Genomic DNA, 20,296 nt, shown 5'->3' with positions numbered 1-20,296 from the left:
ATGTAAACTGCCTTGGGAGAGTTCACTTTTAAAGATGGCCTATAAACCTCAAGCAGGCAAACCAACATTCTTATGTTATTAGATCATGTATGAAACTATACGGATCCCCATAGTATATATAGAAAGATGCCATGAGCCTTGAGAACTCAGAAGGAACCAGAAGTAATACCACCACGTTGCATGGCCCAGTCACTTTATTTGTTCAGAGTCTTATTTTCAGCTTCATTTATTGCTATTGGAGCTTATTCTGTTAGTATCCAAACCAAGAAGGGTGCTCATGCTTTAGAGACACAAGATTGAGGGTGAAAAAAGATTGGTCCAGAGTGACAAAGAGTAACTGTCACTTTACTATACTTTTCTGTACAGTGGTACCTCAGGTTACAAACACTTCGGGTTACAAACTCTGCTAACCCGGAAGTAGTACCTCAGGTTGAGAACTTTGCCCCAGGATGAAAACGGAAATCGTGCATTGGCGGCACGGCGGCAGCGAGAAGCCCCATTAGCGAAAGCGCGCCTCAAGTTGAGAAGGGTTTCGGGTTAAGAACGGACCTCCAGAACGAATTAAGTTTGTAACCCGAGGTACCACTGTACTTCAGAAAGGGCCTGTGAAGCCAGTAAGCCTCATAGCTTTTGGCTTAGGCAGAAATGTGTCTTTTAATGTCTCCCATGAAACTTAAGAGGAATTAGCAGAGTGACTAGCCCTGTTCAGGGGTGCTGTCCAAACAGGGACTGTAGGCATAAGTTGGGCAAAAGGGCCACATACACTGTGCATGACCCCAGCACACAGTGGCCCCTCTGCTCTCCACCCCTGACCTCCGGTAGAGTGGGAAGTTTTGTGAAGGCTTGGGAAGGAGTGGTTTGGAGCAGGAAACATGGTGAATCAGTTGAAGGCTGCCTGCCTCTGCGCATTTGTTGTCAAGGATGTGGTCTGAGGTTTTTCTGTAGGAAGCCTCCTGAAAAATCCCCATTTGACTTTTGCTGATTTGTGACCTGATGTGTTCAAAGTGCACTGAGGTTGAGGATACGAGTAGCAGAGCATGGCTGACCTGTGGCAGAGGCATTAGGAGAGCATCTAAGAATAGGAACAAGAATGGCAGGAAACTTGCTAGCAAGATTGCTATTCCTTTTGGAGTTCAGTTACATCCGGAGGCCTTTGAGATAATGAGTGTGCTAGTGCTGTGATAGAATCCAGAAGTGCTGATGAAAACAGATTGTGTGACAGAGAGACTGGACACAAGATGCCTCAGTTTCTGTAATACCTAAGGAATGAAGAGCCAGTTCTGCATGTCATTTCCTTAGGTAATGCAACACTTTTACAAATAGGCAACTTGAACATGAGAGGGAGGAGAAAGGGACATAAGTCTGGTGTAGATTTAAGCTAGTTTAATAGTTATTTCTTCTCCTCAAGGAACTCTGAGAGATGTAGCTCTGTTAGTTTGGCTCTATCAGCACTTTCACAAACTACTATTTCCAGGAATTTTTTTTAGGGAAACCATAGCAGTTAACTCATAATAAAACCAATATACATTTATAGTGTAGTTATAGCCAAAGTGACTCTCCAAATGTCCATCTAGCAAGTCTTGGCCACTTTGTGGTTACAAAATGGCCTTATAATTAGACCACACTCTCTTTTGGTTCTGGCCTGTTCGTAACAGTTCACCTTTTACTTTTTTTTACAAATTGCTCTTGTGTTTGTCATTAGGGAGAAAGCTAATTTTCTGTGCTTCAAAGCCAATTAGTCTCAAAATGGGAGCTGTTTCTTTCACTTCCACTTCCAGCTGGGCTACCATCCACTACCACAAGAAAAACCTTGACTGAAAGATAATGGCATTAATGTGTCTCAGAATTTAAGATCCCGCTGTTTTTATTGTTTAGTATATAATTTTTGTTGAGTTTCAATATAAGCAACACACACACACAGGTCTACAATCAAAACTTGTTTGTTTGTTTTAAATACACATTACAGTTTCCCAGATCCTGATGTTATTACTCAGTTTGAGTTATGGGCTGAGGACATTCTCCTCAAGAACAGCAAACATTGTCACAAGGTTACTATTGATGATTTATATCTGGTCCCCTCCTTTTTGGGTTGGATTGTTCCTCATTCCCCTGGCGAGGCAGGAAATTGGAGGAGAGGTATAAGTATTTGTTTTATCTCAACTGCAGACTTTTAAGAACTAGTTGTGGGAACTTGTTGTTTTCTGCAAAGGGAGGGGCTGAGGCTGAAGCCCTGCTGCATGTACATGCTCTAAACATGCTCTCCGGACATGTTTGGAGGAGGTGTTGATGTTTGAGCATCCTTCCATAAAGATGTCTTGCTCCACCTGTAGAGGTAATGGTGGCCTATGTTTTTCAGTGTCATTAGTAACTCACTGTGCTAATTCAAAAGAACCTCTGTGCTAATTCTGAGAAACCTCTTGAAAGCAGAAGTATGTTCTTATTTTATCCTCTTTATGGAGGAAGGTAATTAGATTATTTCCTGCCTTTTGATTTTTCTAGCTGGGAAATGTTGATTTGTTTGCCTGCCCTGGGTAGTTCCTTTGTTCTCTCTCCACCCCCTTTTGAAAATAACTAGTGGTATTAATTAAGCTCTTGACATGTAGGCCCACACAAATGCCGTACTGATGAAAGGAAATGCAGTGCTTTAAATCACCAGGGAAAATAAATATGGCTATGAAGAGACATTTCACACTACATATATTTATTGTACATAAGTAGATGTATGTATGATGGTGAGAGCTGGACCATAAAGAAGGTTGATCACCAAAGAATCAATGCTTTTGAATTATGGTGCTGGAGGAGACTCTTAAGAGTCCCATGGACTGCAAGAGGATCATACCTATCCATTCTTAAGGAAATCAGCCCTGAGTGCTCACTGGAAGGACAGATCCTGAAGCTGAGACTCCAATACTTTGGCCACCTGATGAGAAGAGAAGACTCCCTGGGAAAGACACTAATGTTGGGAACGATTGAGGGCACAAGGAGAAGGGGACGACAGAGGATGAGATGGTTGGACAGTGTTCTCGAAGCTACCAACATGAGTTTGACCAAACTGCGGGAGGCAGTGGAAGACAGGAGTGCCTGGCATGCTCTGGTCCATGGGGTCATGAAGAGTCGGACACAACTAAACGACTAAACAACAACAACAACAACAGATGTATGAAGGTACTGACAATGACTCTTACTTGGAAGAAGGGAGGGTTGTGTGGGGCACGTATGTTCAGAAAGAAACCTCTAAAATTGTGTTGCTGGAATATAGTCTACTGAACAACGGTTAAGAACCATGGATGTTGCTGTTCCCAATTGTTACCTCTGGCCCTGTCAACCATTGCTATGTGGCCCCTGGAAAGTTTGCCAGGAGAGAATGTGACCCTTGAGTTGATAAAGGTTCCTCAGCCTCTTACTCATAGGGTGTTTTCTAACCTGCAAATGTAACATTCAGGGAGGCAATTAAAACCACAATGTCATAATATAACATACAGCGGATAAGCACAAGCTTTAGATAAAATGATCATGTGCCCAGCAGGGAAAAGCTTCCCAGAATACATAAAGGCTTTACTAGAGTAGCTGGCAAAAGATGATTTGAGAGGTGGCACCTGAACTTCATGAGGCCAGATTTAAGCCAGATTGTTGCACACCTGCCTGACAGCACTATATTTGATCTGTGGCTGTCAGGCATGCCACTGTGACAATGTGAATGGCTGTTGGCCATATCCTCGACCACCCAGTCCACTTGTCTACATGACTTGCAGCCAGATTGGGAGAGAGGACAAAACCTGTGAAAAGAAACTGGCCCTTGGGTAACTTGTGTAAAGTTGCCCAACTGTTGGCTGGGGTTGATGGGAATTTTGGCCAAAACGTCTGCCAGGCATCAAGCTGGCATAGTCTGAGAAAGAGTATTAAGTTGGGGGCCTTGAACCCTTTAGTTCAGATGGGAAAGGAATCTAAATAAAAAGGAGGGTAGGAATGATTTCTTCAGACTTTCATATTCTTTTGTGACCACCGAACTACATTTTGTCCTGTAGTTTAAGCTCTTAAGTGATTTCATAGAGTGGCTTTTATACATAGTGACCTGTAGCGTATTTAATTAATGGCCTGCAATACTGAATTAAAGGCCCTAATGCTGGCAGCTCCCAAGGGAGAGATTAGCAGTGGTTAGTCTACCTGATGCAGCGTTTTGAAAATAGGTTCCCTGAAGTCTTTTTCTGTGAGCCTAACTGCTTATTAATTGCCTATGACAGCATTGTCAAAACCATCTCTCTGCTGAATCTGACTGTAGTAGAACTGTTTGCAGTGTAAGTCCACTGTGTTTCCTTAACGGTATTTTCTCTGCAGACTTTAAGACAAGCCAGCATCTCTTCTCCCCCAACAAGTGAGCTATCTGTTGTTTCTGGATTTAATTGGGCAAATGCCTATTTTCTGTCTTTCCCTTCAGAAGAGAAGTATGAAACATGCCATACCAGTCACCTGAGAGTTAAGGACCAAAATTTGGGCTGCCCTGCTCACTGCTGCCGTGCTTTGCATATTTTTAATGGAGAAAAATAGACCTGTGACCAATCTATAAATTCTACCCTTAGGTCTGCATTGCCTCCCCCACTACAACCCCTGCTGCTGCTGCTGCTGAGAGTCATGGCAGCAGGGGGTAAACAAAGGTTCAGCCTGAACATAAAGGAGGAGTCAGCACCCCACCCCCTGACAATGGCGCAGTGTGGGAGAAATAGAAGAAAGATGCACTGCAGGCTTACAAGCACACACTTGGTGACTCCTTACATTCCTGGTATCTGGAATGTAAGGAGGCACCAAGGACTCAGCTACACAGCTGCGAAAAAAACCAAGCATGTTTTAAATGTGTTGTAAAGTGCAATCTACAAATGTGACACTAGATGGCGAAAGTGAGCTATGCAAAATTCTATGTTCTTTCCAAAACTTTTTTTTTTTTTAATATATAAAAAAGCATTTTCAAAGCATTTTTTATATGTGTGTAGATTCTACCCAAATGTGTGCTGTGGCCCCATCACATCTCTCCCCTCTCTCTCATGGAGGTTGCTGTTTTGCCATCCCCCTACCTGCCACCGGGGGCATGTACTCCCTCTCACCCTCCTTGATCTAGGCCTGGAATAGACCCTGGTAGAAAAAGTCACAGAGCTTTTTTGCTCTTAAGAAGCAACCTTTTTTTTAATGGAACTGTCTTACCCTTGAAATAAAACAATGGAAAACATGTGCGAGCGTTTGAATAAAAGACACCTAGCAAGTTCCCTTTCTGAAAGGGACACTTTGGGAGAACTTGTTCAGTTCCCATCTTGTCCCATTTTAGAATTTAAGCCTGACAAAGCTTCAGAAAACACTGAAGAGCTGGCAATCCTGTTTGGTTGCAGCCAGTTGGTTCAAGTGTTATACTGTTTAAGTGTTAATTACCTCCAACCCAAGTCACTGTATAGAAGTGCTGCTGGCTGATTATTCTGTTCAGCCCCTGACAATATAAAGTATTCTCCTCATGTTTTAGCAGTACAAGGAACCTAGGCTTAATAGAGTTATCCAGTGATAGCATGCTGAAAAGAGTTTCACCAGGTTTGGGAGACTGGAGTGTTTGGCTGCTCTACTACAGTGGTACCTTGGGTTAAGAACTTAAGTGTCTGTAAGCCAAGGTACCACTGTATTTGGTTTGGGGAAAATGCTATGAATATGGTTGAAGAACTTCCCCTTTGAGTAAACTTCGTCCTTTATAATAAGGGCTAGGGCTTCCACTCCCTCTTTACCCCCTCAAATGACTGTTATGACTTTGGCTTGTACACTATTAATATCCAGGGAACTATTCTGACAGCATAGGCTTCCACTTCAAAGGTCATACTTTTCAGGTGGGGATCTCCATGTTTCGCAGGCTGTTACAGGACTATGAAATGACTTCCTCCAGCCTCTTAGGACTTTATTGTTTCCTTTTCTGTTTATAGTGTGATGTTTAGAAGTACTTTGAGGGAACACCATGTTTATCTTATTTACAAGGGCTGCATGAGGGCAAATGTGCTTCATTAAGGTTCTTTAATATAACATATGACACAAAGGTCCTAGAATTGCAGAGTTAGATAAAATGGGACCACCCATAACCCCCCCCCCCATGTTAACCCCCTTCCCCATACAGTGGTACCTCGGGTTAAGAACTTAATTCGTTCTGGAGGTCCATTCTTAACCTGAAACTGTTCTTAACCTGAAGCACAACTGTAGCTAATGGGGCCTTCTGCTGCCGCCGCGCCGCCGCTGTACGATTTCTGTTCTCATCCTGAAGCAAAGTTCTTAATCCGAGGTACTATTTCTGGGTTAGCGGAGTCTGTAACCTGAAGGTAACCCGAGGTACCACTGTAGATCTATTTCCTTGAACAAAATCATTTTCGGTTCTGCTCATCCAGGTTCCCACTCCACAGATGCTGTGCAATGACAGCATTATAGAAGCCTTTGACTGTAGTGCTGCTGTTTTTTCCCAGTGAGTGAGGTCAGTGTTGCTGAGGAGGCCAGAAGGTTTGAACAAGAGTCTTTGGTGCAGCTGTCATAGTGCTTTCCTGTGATTTTCTGTCTTAAGAAATTAAGTCCATGGTAGCACTGAGAAGCTACAATCTGCTTCTCTGTTGCTCTCATGCTGGACAGTTGTTGTCACCACTAATGGGAAAACAAATATAATGTCAGGTTTATAAAGGTTAACCATCAGTCCTATATGCATGTTCCCATCTCTCACACAATGACCCAATTCACACATAATACTAAACCATAGTTTAGCATAAATGAGCAAATATGCAGGCTCCCAGAGTGAAGATCTTGGTGGGCTTCCTGCTGCTTCTGTGAGATTTTACTTAGTGTGACATCTGCACTTAGGTGTGCAGTTCATCTCCTTCAGACAAACCACAAGCAATAAGCTACAGCATGGGTAGGCAAACTAAGGCCTGGGGGCTGGATCCGGCTCAGTCGCCTTCTAAATCCAGCCTGCAGACGGTCCGGGACTCAGTGTGTTTTTACATGAGTAGAATGTGTCCTTTTATTTAAAATGCATCTCTGGGCTATTTGTGGGGCATGGGAATTCATTCATTTCCCCCCCTTCAAAATATAGTCCGGCCCCCCACATGGTCTGAGGGACAGTGGACTTGGCCCCCTGCTGAAAAAGTTTGCTGACCCCTGAGCTACAGCTTATGGTATGTCTTGGAGCAAGGTAAACTGCAAGGCTGGGTGTGGCTGTAGGACTAAGATAAACAATACTGGCTTTAGCCCACAGCAGCAGGATAGGAAGAGAACTGGAGCTGCTGCTATCTTCTTTCCAGGAGCCTGCACATTTGGAGTAAGCCATTGTTTGGCTTAGTGTTACATGTGGACCAGGTCAGCGAAGGAGGATGGGTATGAGCACACTAGCTCTGCCTCCCCCCCCCTTTTAGTTGGAGGGATAACTTCTGGAATGGAGCATCACACTTCTGTATCTGAATGAGGCTATTTGAGCATGCATTCACTGATTGTCTTGATAACCTTTTGATCCAGAGGAACTCTTTCTTTCATTCTCCCTTTCGAGTTTGTAGCAGAGACCTCTCTGCCTTGCTTGCCCATGAAGCATCCTGAAGTCTCACTGTCTGACAGTGTGCATCTCCGGCCCCATGTGTGATGGCAGTGCTTTGCCTCAACCGACACTCTCCTTCCTTCCTCTCTTGACCCTCTGCAGATTGTGCGCCTGGTGGCTGGCTCTATCTCAAGCATACTAGGCTGGCCATGTGCTGCATTCTTTCCACAAGCTGTCATAGACTTGTTGGTCTGGCATTGCTGGTTGCAGTTTGGATTCCAGGGAAGCCTCTTTATCTGCCTTCAGGCAGGGATTTTAAAGAAAACCTTTGGGGTTTCAACAGTAGCACCAAAAAAGTGGCAGTGTCCTTTGGTCAACAAGAGAATGCAATTGCCCTCTTTTCATTCTCCCTGCCCCCTCAGCCATCTTCCCTTATGAACCTAACATTGTGAAGGTTTATACAGTAACTTGTACAAGCCTCATGTGCCAGGACCAAGGAGGGGGATGAAAAATCTATTTTCATGTGCACAAACAATTTTAAAAAAAGAAGAAGCTTTTTTCTTTTCTTTTTGGGAAAATGCTGGCTGAAGTGTGGTGGCACAAGCATTAAAATGGTTTTTAGGGTTTTCTTCCGGTCATTCTTTGGGCAGGTAGGCATATGCTATGGGCAATGTTGGGGAACCTGCATTTTTGAGGGAGGTATTATTCAGGAGTCTTTGATGGGAAATAATGGTATGGAAAGTGTGGTAGTAGAGGCTTTGGGGACTTCTCAAGGCACCAGCATACGTGAACACAAAGAAATCTCATAGGAACTAATCAACATAGAACAGCAACTCACAAAATCTGCCAAAAATTGTGGTTAGACGAAATCCAGAAATAGAGGAGTGGCTATCCCAGTATATATATCTGTATTGGATTTGAAATTGTTTTTAATTTGATTTTTTTCCATTTTCAAAGAACATAGTTATAATTGTTAGAAATAAAGATTTCTGTAGTTGTTTTTATTGATGATTTTATTGTGACATTGCTTTGAGATGGTTTGTGGGAAGTTATGCATAAATAACTAAAAGTGTGAAATAGAGCAATCCATGGCACAGTTGCAGGCTTGGAAGTGACATCTGAACTAGGCCCGAATCTCCCTAAGCCAAGGAAAAGCTTACTATAACAGTTGCTTGCTGTCCATTCCCTTTCTCCTGGTGGTCCCTTGGCTAAATCCACTTCCCCCTCAAGAGCATACTCTCATCTGGAACCAGTGGCGGACTTTGGGCTTTAATATTTCAGTAGTGCCCTGTGCAACGCCAAAATTCAACTTGCCCCCTGCCTCTCGCCTTCCATTGTCCATCATTGTTGCAGCGCTCCCTGCAGCGCTCTCTCGGCTCAGCACACCGGTCGCGCTCCCCAAAATCCGCCTCTGTCTGGAACCCAGCTGTCCTAAAGGATAAGAGGACTATATGGAGGGAATGATCCCTATAGTGGCCTGTCTGGGGAATGGGAGTGGAGACCTGGCTTATTCTCGTCAAAATAGCCCTTGAGTAAAACCAATGTAAAGTCTTTACATTTAATTGTGTGGTGGCTATTGCCATGTGATGAGTTGCTTTTTATGTTGGTGTGGACTATTTTGGGCATCATCTGGCAACCTTCTATATAGCTGGAACAGCTTACAATGTAGTAACAGAGGAACATTTCAAAGTTACCTTGGCTTTGTCAGCTGTCACACATGAAATGATGCTATTGGCAGGCATATTGGACCATGATACTGCTTGTGTCATAAACTATGACTGCTGTTATGAACTGCTTCCTATAAGATGTGAGCGACTTGGTTGCCATGATTGACAGATGTGATTTATGTGCTATTTACATACTGCCTCCTTATGCATGTTTGTATGTGCAGTAGAGCATGGTGTATTTCCCCCTTCAAAGCCATAAACAAATGCTTAGAGATCTGAAGATAAGGCAACATTTCCTTATATGTGCATCCCTCTCTGTCTCTTTCAAGTGCTCCACAAACAATGTAGGGTGAGTAATCTTCTATTTCTGTTGCTGCAACTTTGGTCTAATTCTCATCCAGGTAGTAAACCTGTGTCTGGACTCTACCACTTCAGACTTTAGTTGAAAAATAATCTAATGCTTCTCCATACTCCCCCCCCCAAAAAAGAGTCAAAGATCCCTATTGAAAACTAGCTTAAGCCACAACTCTTTTTCCTTGACATGTTAGTTTTCTGTATGGAGGGGTATGGAGAAGCATCCAGCCCCGTGAGGCGCCCCCCCATACAGTCTGAAGTGGTACAGCCCAGCAACAGGTTTGCTACCTCAGTGATAAGTCGGCATTTGTTGCCAGGTGAACAACATCCTTTTCTGGCTAAAACCAAGGCATGAACAGAAAATCTCTTTCGACAGTATGCAAGTCCTAGTCTCAGAGATGATGCAGTTCCTTAAGAATGGCTCACACCAAGGAAATAAGCAAATATTTTATACTATTTTATATCACACTCTCAGAGATTTCTTAAAATTATGTGGCATGTAATTCTTGCTAAATAAAATAAAAATTGTCCATGTGTGTTCGTGGAATTGGGGGTGGGTTAGCAATATTTTCATTGTATAAACCAGAGAGCAGAGATGACATGCAACAAGCATTTTTTTTAAAAAAAATTACCTTTTCATCTGCATGGATTTCTTCTCCATGCTGCTATAGCACTGTGCTGACATATCTAATATTTTAGCTAATATTCTGGCTGTTTTATGCTTTTGAAGTACAGGCTTTATTATTTTGCATCTTGAGAATCTAAGGCAAGCACTGCCCCATTGCATTTCTGGCTAGGGTATCAAAATACATGCTTAATGAAATCCTGGAATTTAATTAAATCCACCTTTTACAGATTTGTAAAATCATAAACAAAGAGATGTTGGCTGGTAGCACTCCTGTTTTGGGCTCACAAAGTAACAGTAGGGGAATTCATTATGCATCAGTATTTCAAACAAACAAACAAACCAACAAACCCTACAATCTGAGAATACTGGATAATTTACATATGAAATCTCATATATAGCCACTCGTTCATCTCGCTTTGCTTAGCCTCTTCCAACTGGCAACAACTTTTCACAGTCTTTCCGATTTAACCTGAGACATTTATGCATTGAAAGTGTGTGGCATATCCCTGTTCTATTACTATAACTCTCTCCATTTTAACACTGTATTCCATGCAGAAGTGAAAACTCTGGTTGCTAGCTGGTAATTTTTGACAATATCACATGTGAAATGTTGATATTTAGGTCAAGGATTTTAATTAAAAAATGTATGTATGAAAGGGACCTTTCCTCTTTAAGCAGGGAGGGGTTTCCTGTCTTATGACAGGCTGTGTAAAATTGTTCCTCTGAAGTGTTTGATTAAAAAAACTAAAAGGCAAAAAAAACTTGAGAGTCTGGGTGCAATTGCAAAGCATTTGACATCTAGTCTGGGCTCCATTGGACAAACGTCAACAGCCTCAGATGTAGACAGCTTGATGCTCTGTATTTGCAAACATGCAGGGTATAATTAACACTGCCTTGTTTATGCTCCCCAAGGGTAATAAACTGTTAGCTACACACAAATGATGTAAGGAGGAGGGGTTGCTGGGCTGAGAAACAATTCCTTTGAAAAAGAAAGAAAGTGGTGTTGTTTAAAGCAATGGGCTCCTCCTTCTGGAGAAGTTGGGAAATGTATTCTGCTGCAGCCTAGTAAAATGACAAATAAGTATTCTGTGGCATAATATGAAATGGTTCTAGGGTTGGGGTGAGCAATGGGGTGGCCAAGTTTTCTGTCAACCCCAGATTGTTTCAAGTGGTGAAAAAAAGGAGCTCCAAAATGGTCTTTTCAAATAAAATAGATTAGATGATGAATAGATTATAAAATGAATTTATAAAATAGACTCGGTGAATACATAATGGCAGTTTCAGTTCAGTGTAAAATGGCTCAGGACTGAAATGCCTCAAGGACCGCCTCCCCATATGAACCAGCCCAGACCTGAAATCATCCGCACAGCCCCTTCTTCACCTGCCTCCTCCACAAGAGGTCCAGAAGGTGGCAACACAAGAATGGACCTTTTCTGCAGTGGCTCCCCATTTGTGGACTGCACTCCCCAGGAAGACTCACTTGGCACCTTCATTACATATATTTAGGTGCCAGGCAGAAATGTTTCTCTTTAATGAGGTGTTGGGCTAATTAAACATTCTATGTCCTTTTAAATGTGTTTGTAGGAATGGGGTTATTGGTTAGTTTTTGTTTCTACTCCTCTTTTTGTTATGCATTTTTATGTTGTGTACAGTGGTACCTCGGGTTAAGTACTTAATTCGTTCCGGAGGTCTGTTCTTAACCTGAAACTGTTCTTAACCTGAAGCACCACTTTAGCTAATGGGGCCTCCTGCTGCCGCCGCGCCGCCGGAGCCCGATTTCTGTTCTCATCCTGAAGCAAAGTTCTTAACCTGAAGCACTATTTCTGGGTTAGCGGAGTGTGTAACCTGAAGCGTATGTAACCTGAAGCGTATGTAACCTGAGGTACCACTGTACTGCTGTGTGTTCTTCAGGTGAATTTACAAATTTAATTATTAAGGTCCCATCTGAATTATACATTTAAAGAAGCATCATAGGGCTCACCGAACAACTCTCAATACCCTTTACAAACTACAGTTTGTAACTACAGGATACTTTGGAGGAAAGCCTTGAAAAGCGTTAGAAGTCTTCTCAGTGAATATAATGGGGGAGTTATCAAAGGATTATCATTAAAAAAAAACTTTCTTGACAAAACTAGATGAAATTTGTTAAATAAACAAATATATAAATAGCATGCAGTCTCCACTGAGGCTCTTCTATCTCCCTTGTTATTGATGTTTAGACAGAACTTTTCAGCAACCTTGAAATATTATTCACACTTGTAAGGATATTTTATCTGTTTTATATATTTTTTTCAATGTTTTTAAAAAGTTGTTGTTTTGCTTTGTTGGTTTCTGCACAGGGCTCCTTTGGGAGGAAAGGTGAAAATTATTATTAATAATAGTAACAGGGTGGATTTGATTTAAATCAAATCGATTTAAATCACGATTTAAATCACTAGTCAGTAAGACTTGCTTTAAATCTTTTTTTTACAGAAAGACTCATTCTTGCTGGTATAATCTTAATATGTACAACCAGATGAAGGTTTCATTTTTGGAATAATAAATTTTCAGAGTAGTTTTTACAGTTCTCTCAAAAATTACTGATTTAGTTATGCTGTTAGAAATACATTGACAGATAATTATGAAATTATTGTGAGGTTTAATAAGTTAACTGTTTATATTTGGACAACTCTTCAGCTGTACTTTACTGGAAGGAGAAAAATAATCATTTCCTTAATAACAATTTAAACAATTTGTTTAACTAAAACAATAACATTATAGCATATGTATCCATGTTTGTTAACTGATGTGGTTAAATGATTTTTAAAAAACCCAAAACCTTATACTGAGTTTTAACACACATGAAAAACTTAAAACAAATCCTTATTTCCTGATGAATAGCCTTTGGACTATAATGTAACTTAGGAGGGACACGGCTGGTGCTGTGGGTTGAACCACAGAGCCTAGGACTTGCCGATCAGAAGGTTGGCGGTTCGAATCCGCCCGACGGGGTGAGCTCCCGTTGCTCAGTCCCTGCTCCTGCCAACCTAGCAGTTCGAAAGCATGTCAAATTGCAAGTAGATAAATAGGTACCACTCCGGCGGGAAGGTAAACGGCATTTCCGTGCGCTGCTCTGGTTCGCCAGAAGCGGCTTAGTGATGCTGGCAACATGACCCGGAAACTGTACGCCGGCTCCCTCGGCCAATAAAGCGAGATGAGTGCCGCAACCCCAGGGTCGGTCACGACTGGACCTAATGGTCAGGGATCCCTTTACCTTTACCTTTTATAATGTAACTTAAATAGAAAACTATCTTTAAAAAGATTTTTCCTCCAAAAGCACTTTATTTTAAAAATCCGATTTAAATTTTAAAAATCCAATTCAATATTTTATTTTTTAAAAAAATCCATTGATTTTTATCCACCCTGAATCATCATCATCATCATCATCATCACTAATATCGTCTGAGCTGGCAGGAGCTGACCAAGAAAGGTGGTTCTGCACCTTTCAATAGTGATGCTGCTTCCACTTGCTAGGGCCAGGCAGTGGTGCAGTCAGGGATGTGTGAGAGCGCTGAATTAGCTCTGCCAGTATATAACCTCCATCTCCGCTGCTGCCCTGCCCTGCTTCCTCACTATAAGAGGCAGCAACAATGACTGTTAGGAAGGCAGCAGCACAGCACCAAACTGTTGGCTTGAGAGAGAGTGACTGGACCAAGGGCACTCATGACCATGTGGTGGATTCAGCCTGGTCCTCCCTGGACTTACTGGGCTGAGGGGAGGTCTGGCTTATGTTACAATTCTAGGAGTGAAACTTTTTGAATAATCTCAGCCACTAGGTGGCACCACAGGTCACATAATCATGTTTTTCAAAAGAGGTAGTTTTCAATGCATTGCTCTTTCGTTGCTGCTGTTGATAGATATAGATCAGGGGTCAGCAACCTAAGGCCCATGGGCCGGAAGCGGCCCGTGGAGGTTGTTTGACCAGCCCACAAGCCACAGCTAAGCTGCCTGCTTGCGTGCGGCCCTAAACTGATGCAACGTGGAGTGGGGACCCACTTCTGAGGCGCTGGAAATTGCGTTTGCACATGTGCAGATGCCAAAAAACGCATCTGTGCAGACACAGACACCAAAAATGGCCCATGGAGGGATCTCCACAGGACCAATTAATTATTTTAATTAATTACTTAAAAGAGTTTCTGATTGCTAAACGTTTCTCTAAATGCATATATAATTGCTATTTGCTGGACTAAATTAAGCATATTAATTTCTAGTATTGTATCCAAGATGATAATGGTGAGGGTTTGCCAAATGTGCCTTCCTTGTAGCTCATTTCTCTTTTCCGCCCTGAGTTCGTGCTTCTTCAAAAACCATGACACCTTTGGTAAAGGCTCTTCTCCAATTGGTGCACTTGTAGGCCAGTGTTTCCCAGTTTTCTGTGCTTATACTGCATTTTTAAAGATTTGCTTTGAGAGCATTTTTAAACCTCTTTTTTTGTCTACCAGCATTATGCTTTCCATTTTTAAGTTCTGAATAGAGTAGTTGCTTTGGAAGATGATAACACTGGGCAACAATTTTTTACTTTTTGAATGTTGTCTAGATTTCTACAACTGATTTAGGGTATTTTTGCACTGCTGAATCAGGAAATGGCATCCGTTTCTCTCCATCAGGTCAGGTTTTTGTGTTATGTTGATTTGAAAAAAATCAGATCTTGTGACAAAACCGATTACATTTTTGTGGCATTATCAGCTGATTTTTGTCAACACATATCATCCTAAATATGTTTTTAAGATTAAAAAAATGTTTTTCCAACAACATATATTGATTACCTGATAGAAACATCGATTACTGTAAACTGAATGGTGGGCATTGATAAAGGTAAGTACACGTAAATTGCATGTTGCTTCACCATTTTTCAAACTTCAGGGGTTGAACTTCCGTTTCTTGGAACTCCTGGAATGCTCAGCGGCAGGGAGGTCTCTCTTCAGAGTCCAACAGTAGTCAGCCATCATGACTGCGTCCCAGCGACCCTGATACCTGGTCTCCATCTCTTTCATGTCCTGATGGAATCTCTCCCCCTGCTCATCACTCATTGAACCCAGGTTCTCAGGAAACCGGTCCATATGTGAAAATAGGTAGTGCATCTTGATGCTCATGTTGCAGCCCAGGTTTCTGAAAGCAGTCAGCATGTTGTTGACAAGTTCTGCGTAGTTTCTGGCCTTATTGTTGCCAAGAAAGTTCTTCACTACCAGAACAAATGCCTTCCACGCTTCCAGTTCCACTTCGTTCATTGAGTTTCGGAACTCTGGATCTCTGATGAGCTGATGGATCTGAGGACCGTCAAAGATGCCAGCTTTCAACTTCTCCATGGTCAATCCTGGAAAAGCCTGGCACAAGTAAGTGAAGCAGTCACCATCCTTGGTGAACTGCTTGATTAAGACGAGGTTGATGTGCAGCGGTGGGAAGAGTATTCTGTCTCTGTCCACCAGAAGGTCATTGATGACGTTCCTTTCTTTGCAAGGCACCAATTCCTCCCGCACATGCCAGTCCTTCTTTGTGTAATGCTGAGCACGGTCCCTACTATCCCACATGCACAGAAAACATGGGTACTTGGTGAAGCCAGACTGTTGTCCCAACAAAAAGTTCACCATCTTCAGGTCAACACAAATAAACCACTTATGCTGATTGTTAAGTTGTGGGTTGACATAGCAGACGACACAGCGATTTCTCCAAGTAGCTCTTTATTTTGTAAGCTGGAATAGAACTGACTGCAAACAGCTCAGCCGGCCTGCTTTTATAGGCAGCCGGCTGTCAACATTGTAGCAACAACAGCCCAGAGTTCCCGCCTAAAATAACTGACGTGGACCTGAGTGAAAACTATCTACAGACCTGAGTGAAAACTATATACAGTATCCCCCTGCTGGCCCAGGGTGAAACTTCACTACATAACACTGATCATAACCAATTTTCTCCAGCACATACTTCACCGCTTCATAGTTCTCCTTCAGTGTACTTGAGTGAGCCAGGGGTATAGAGGCAAACTGGTTGCCATTGTGTAGCAGAACACATTTCAGTGATCGCTTGCTGCTATCAATGAACAGTCTCCAATCTTTGGGTTCGTACTGTGGCACTTGAGCAGAAGCTGTGCAATATCTGCACAGTATACCGAGTCCTTCTCTTCTGAGAAAAAAACGGAGGTATTCTTGATGCCTGTTGTGGAAGAAGCTGATGTGAGCACTGTCAGAGAGGAGGTTTTTTTCCCTTCAATCTGGATGCCAACAGTTCGGCAGAGTCCTTTGACAAGCTGAGGTCGCAAACTAGATCATTCAACTCCTTTTGGGAAAATGGATGTGGAGCATCATCTTCAAGAACCACTTCTTCTTCTTCATGTCCTTCAACACTGGAGGCATCTTCGTCACTAATGTCAGGAAGTTCTCCGAAGATAGGCACTGGAATTTCATCACAATGAGCTAAAGGACGACATGCTGATTGAAGATCAGGATACTTGAGGCTGCTCCGGTTCTTTCTGTTGATCCCAGTCACATCAACAGCACAGAAGTAGCAGTCAGTGACATGGTTTGTCGGCTCCCTCCAAACCATGGGAATTCCAAAGTTCAGACTCCTCTTGCCATTGGTCCACCCACGTAGAGACTCGGTGCATGCCTTGCACACCATGTGTGGCGCCCAAGCTTTATCCTGGTCACCAAGTTTAATACCAAAATAACTTTATGCTTTGCCGCACCAATTTATGGAAGATTTCGAGGTTTTATGACTTCAAACTGATCCCTTTTCGACATAATCACCCAGAACTATCGGACCTGAATACTTCTTGTCATTAAAATAATCATTTCCAATCAAAACAATTATTCGACATGGCATTTTACCCCCACCAACTTCTTCTAAAATGCTCCACATAAGCGTACATGTGAACAAAAACGTAAAAAAATGACATGTGGCCATAGCTCAAAACCTTGACCTGATTGATCAAAACCAATGTGATTTTTGGATTCAGCGCATCAGATTCGTCCTAAATCAACTGAAAAAATGCAGACAACAAATTTGTGGTTGACCAGTGTAATCAGGCATCCAAACAACACAAACAGTCTAACAAAGTTTATGATTAAGAATTATTGATTTGACACTGGTGATCTATGCTTCTTCCAGTACACTGGCATTAGTTCGCCTGTCTTCCCAAGTGATGTGTAAAAGTGGAATCTTGGTGGAATCTTTCAAGGAGTTTGAGATGGCATTCATAAGTGGCCCATGCAGTAAGGTTGGTAGTACAATAGATTTGTAAACAAGCATTTTGGTTTCCCTTCCCTTTGAATGTCCCAGTCCTTAAACACTCTGTGCTTCACTTGGGAGAAAGGTGCACTCGCAGAGCTCAGGTGATGCTTGATTTCGGCATCGCTGTTGGCCCCTGTGGAAATGCTTGAGTTTGTACTTCAGGTAGGAGAAGTGTTCGACACTTTCCAACGTTACACCATTAAGTTGAATTTGTGGCGCGGAGGGGTTGTTTTGTGCTTGTTGGTGTAGCACTTTGGTTTTTTGGATATTGAGCGATAGGCCAATCTTTCCTTAAGCTGCTGCGAATATATTTAGGATGGTTTGGAGGTCATCCTCTGAGTGTGCACACTCCACATTGTAATCAGTATATTGAAGCTCTATGACGGAAATTACGGTAACCTTACTCTTTGCTTTCAGCCTACTCAGGTTAAAGAGCTTTCCATCTGCTAGATATATGATTTCTACACCAATGGGGAGTTTCCCTTCAACAATGTGTAGGATCATGGTGATAAAAATTCAGTGGTACTTTGGTTCTCGAACTGTTCCAGGAGTCTGTATGATTCCCGAAACCGTTTGAAAACCAAGGCGCGGCTTCCATTTGGCTGCAGGAGCTTCTTGCACTCAAGCGGAAGCAGCGTCAGACGTTTGGCTTCTGAAAATCGTTTGCAAACTGGAACACTTATTTCCGGGTTTGCAGTATTCAGGAGCCAATTTGTTCGGGAGCCGAGCCGTTCAAGTACCAAGGTACCACTGTAATAGAGTTGGGGTGATAATATATCCCTGTTTAACGCATGACCCACTGTGAATGGCGATTGTTGCCATCATATTATTGTGGAGGAGCCAAAGGATGTTCACACATTTATATGAGCAGCCAATTTTCAGAAGGACAGTCCATGGGGCAGTACAATTTACAGTGTAGTGTTGAAGGTCTTAGGTCAATAAACAACCATATGTAGGGGTTGATTTTGTTCCCTGCATTTTTCTTGATGCTGTCACACAGTGAAAATCATATCCATTTTCCCCTTAGAAGGTCAAAAACCATTTTGGGATTCAGGAAGGGTAGCCTCGGTTATAGTTAGGAGATGGTTTGCTAACATCCACAATTGGTTGCTCCAGCCAAGTAGCCTGAGTTGCAGTGACAGTATTCACCACAAGATGGCAGTGCATACCTTGATATTTTATTTGTTTTGCTGGCTTCATAAGGGATTCAAATGCAACTTCTTCTGAATGTTACATCAGACTTCATGGTTTTTTGTCTGGTTCAAGCCCCTGCTTGTGAAGTTCTCAAGGTGGCCTTGTCCATCTTTCATCCCATTTTGTGGTGGGTTTCTTGGGCAAAAATAAGAAAGTATACAGTAGCATCCTAAAGTTCTTGGAAGAAATTGGGGGGGTGAGGAATCTTAATGTGATAAAATGTTCAGTGAATTATTGAATTGGGTCCTTTTGATGCACTTCATGTTTGTCACTTAAGCTAGGAGTGGCTGACATAGTGGAATGGTGCTATGCCATTCTACAGAAAACAGTGTCTCTGCCACTTACCAGGATGGTATAGGGACAAGGTAATAGTGCGGTCAGGACTTTGTGGGCGCACCAAGAAAACCCCAAGGTGCAGCTCCCATCTTGTACTTACCGCCTCAGCCATTCCTGACTTGACTATGGGAGGTCACTTAGTTCCCAATCTGTAAAATGGGACTTAGGATCTGCTTAGCTGTTGTGAACATGACAGATGCAAAGATTTGTTAAACAAACTACTTGAAAGAAGAAGAAGAAGAAGAAGAAGAAGAAGAAGAAGAAGAAGAAGAAGAAGAAGAAAGAGAGAGAGAGAGATTGTGTTCTTTTGGGGGATTGTGTAAAATCTGAGTCCCATGTGTGGTTCATGATGCAAACTTTATCCTGCTGTACACTGGGGAAATGATTGCTGGTAAGATGTTAATTGACAAGTATGCTAATCAAAGCAAGGGAGAAAAGAATGCTCACACTTCCTTTTTCTCTTTCCCTTTCCAGATGCTGCAAGACTGTCCGAAAGCTCGCAGGGAGGTGGAGCTGCACTGGAGGGCATCTCAGTGTTCTCATATTGTGAAGATTATAGACGTCTATGAAAATCTTTACCAGGGTCGAAAATGTCTCCTGATAGTCATGGAATGGTGAGTGTTGTGGTTTGATGGGACAGAGTGAGTTGTGCAGTTGGCCATGCTTAATCACTGTTCACAGCTGGAGAGCACCACACAGAGCTTTGTAGTCAGAAGTGCTGTTTTTTCACTACATTCCCTAAATGTGGATATGACCCACCTTTAAGGGTAGTTCCACAACCCATATATACCATTCATTTTCACTGGAAATGGCATTTAGATCTGCATTTGAACTCATTAACATATGCAACTATTACAGTGCCAAGATAATTTATTCCCAACCATAAGTTTGCTAAAGATAGGGCATCTTCCTTGCAAAGAGTTAGCTGATACAGATTTTAAGTGTTTCTACTTGGGTAAATTGGTACTGAAACTGGCAGAGTTGTGGGTGGGTGGGCAGGGTGTGAATCAGGGAGAGATTATAGAAGTTGTGGGGTGTTTTGTTTTGTTTTTAACTCATTTCCTGCTTTCTAAACTTTTCTCTTGGGTAAAGTGCTTCAGATGACTTTTTTTGGGTTGTTGCTGTAATTTACTTTTAAAAGAGAAATTCACGATTCTTACCCTTGCTTAAATCCGGGGGTGGGGTGGGTGCTTTTATTTTATTTATTTGCTTAACATCTGTACACCATGATTTTTGGAGAGAAATGCCCAGAGTGGCTTAAAAAAATTTTTTTTTGTGGGGACCACATTCAAAACAAGAAAAACCATAGTAAGGAAGTGCAACGCA

General features: G+C 42.3%; 1 protein-coding gene across 1 annotated transcript in view; it reads left to right on the top strand.

Moving 5' to 3' along the window:
• The window catches only part of MAPKAPK2 (MAPK activated protein kinase 2), an 89,206-nt gene that overhangs the window by 55,228 nt on the left and 13,682 nt on the right, over positions 1-20,296 (top strand). Inside the window, exon 2 of the mRNA XM_079979860.1 lies at positions 19,445-19,584. Coding sequence (XP_079835986.1) covers positions 19,445-19,584 — 140 coding nt within the window. The remainder of the gene's footprint in view (positions 1-19,444; positions 19,585-20,296) is intronic.

The sequence above is a fragment of the Podarcis cretensis genome, assembly GCF_951804945.1.
Source record: "Podarcis cretensis genome assembly, chromosome: 6".
Taxonomy (NCBI): Eukaryota; Metazoa; Chordata; class Lepidosauria; order Squamata; family Lacertidae; genus Podarcis; species Podarcis cretensis.
The sequence above is the reverse complement of the archived record's forward strand: the minus strand, read 5'-3'. Positions and strand labels throughout refer to the sequence as shown.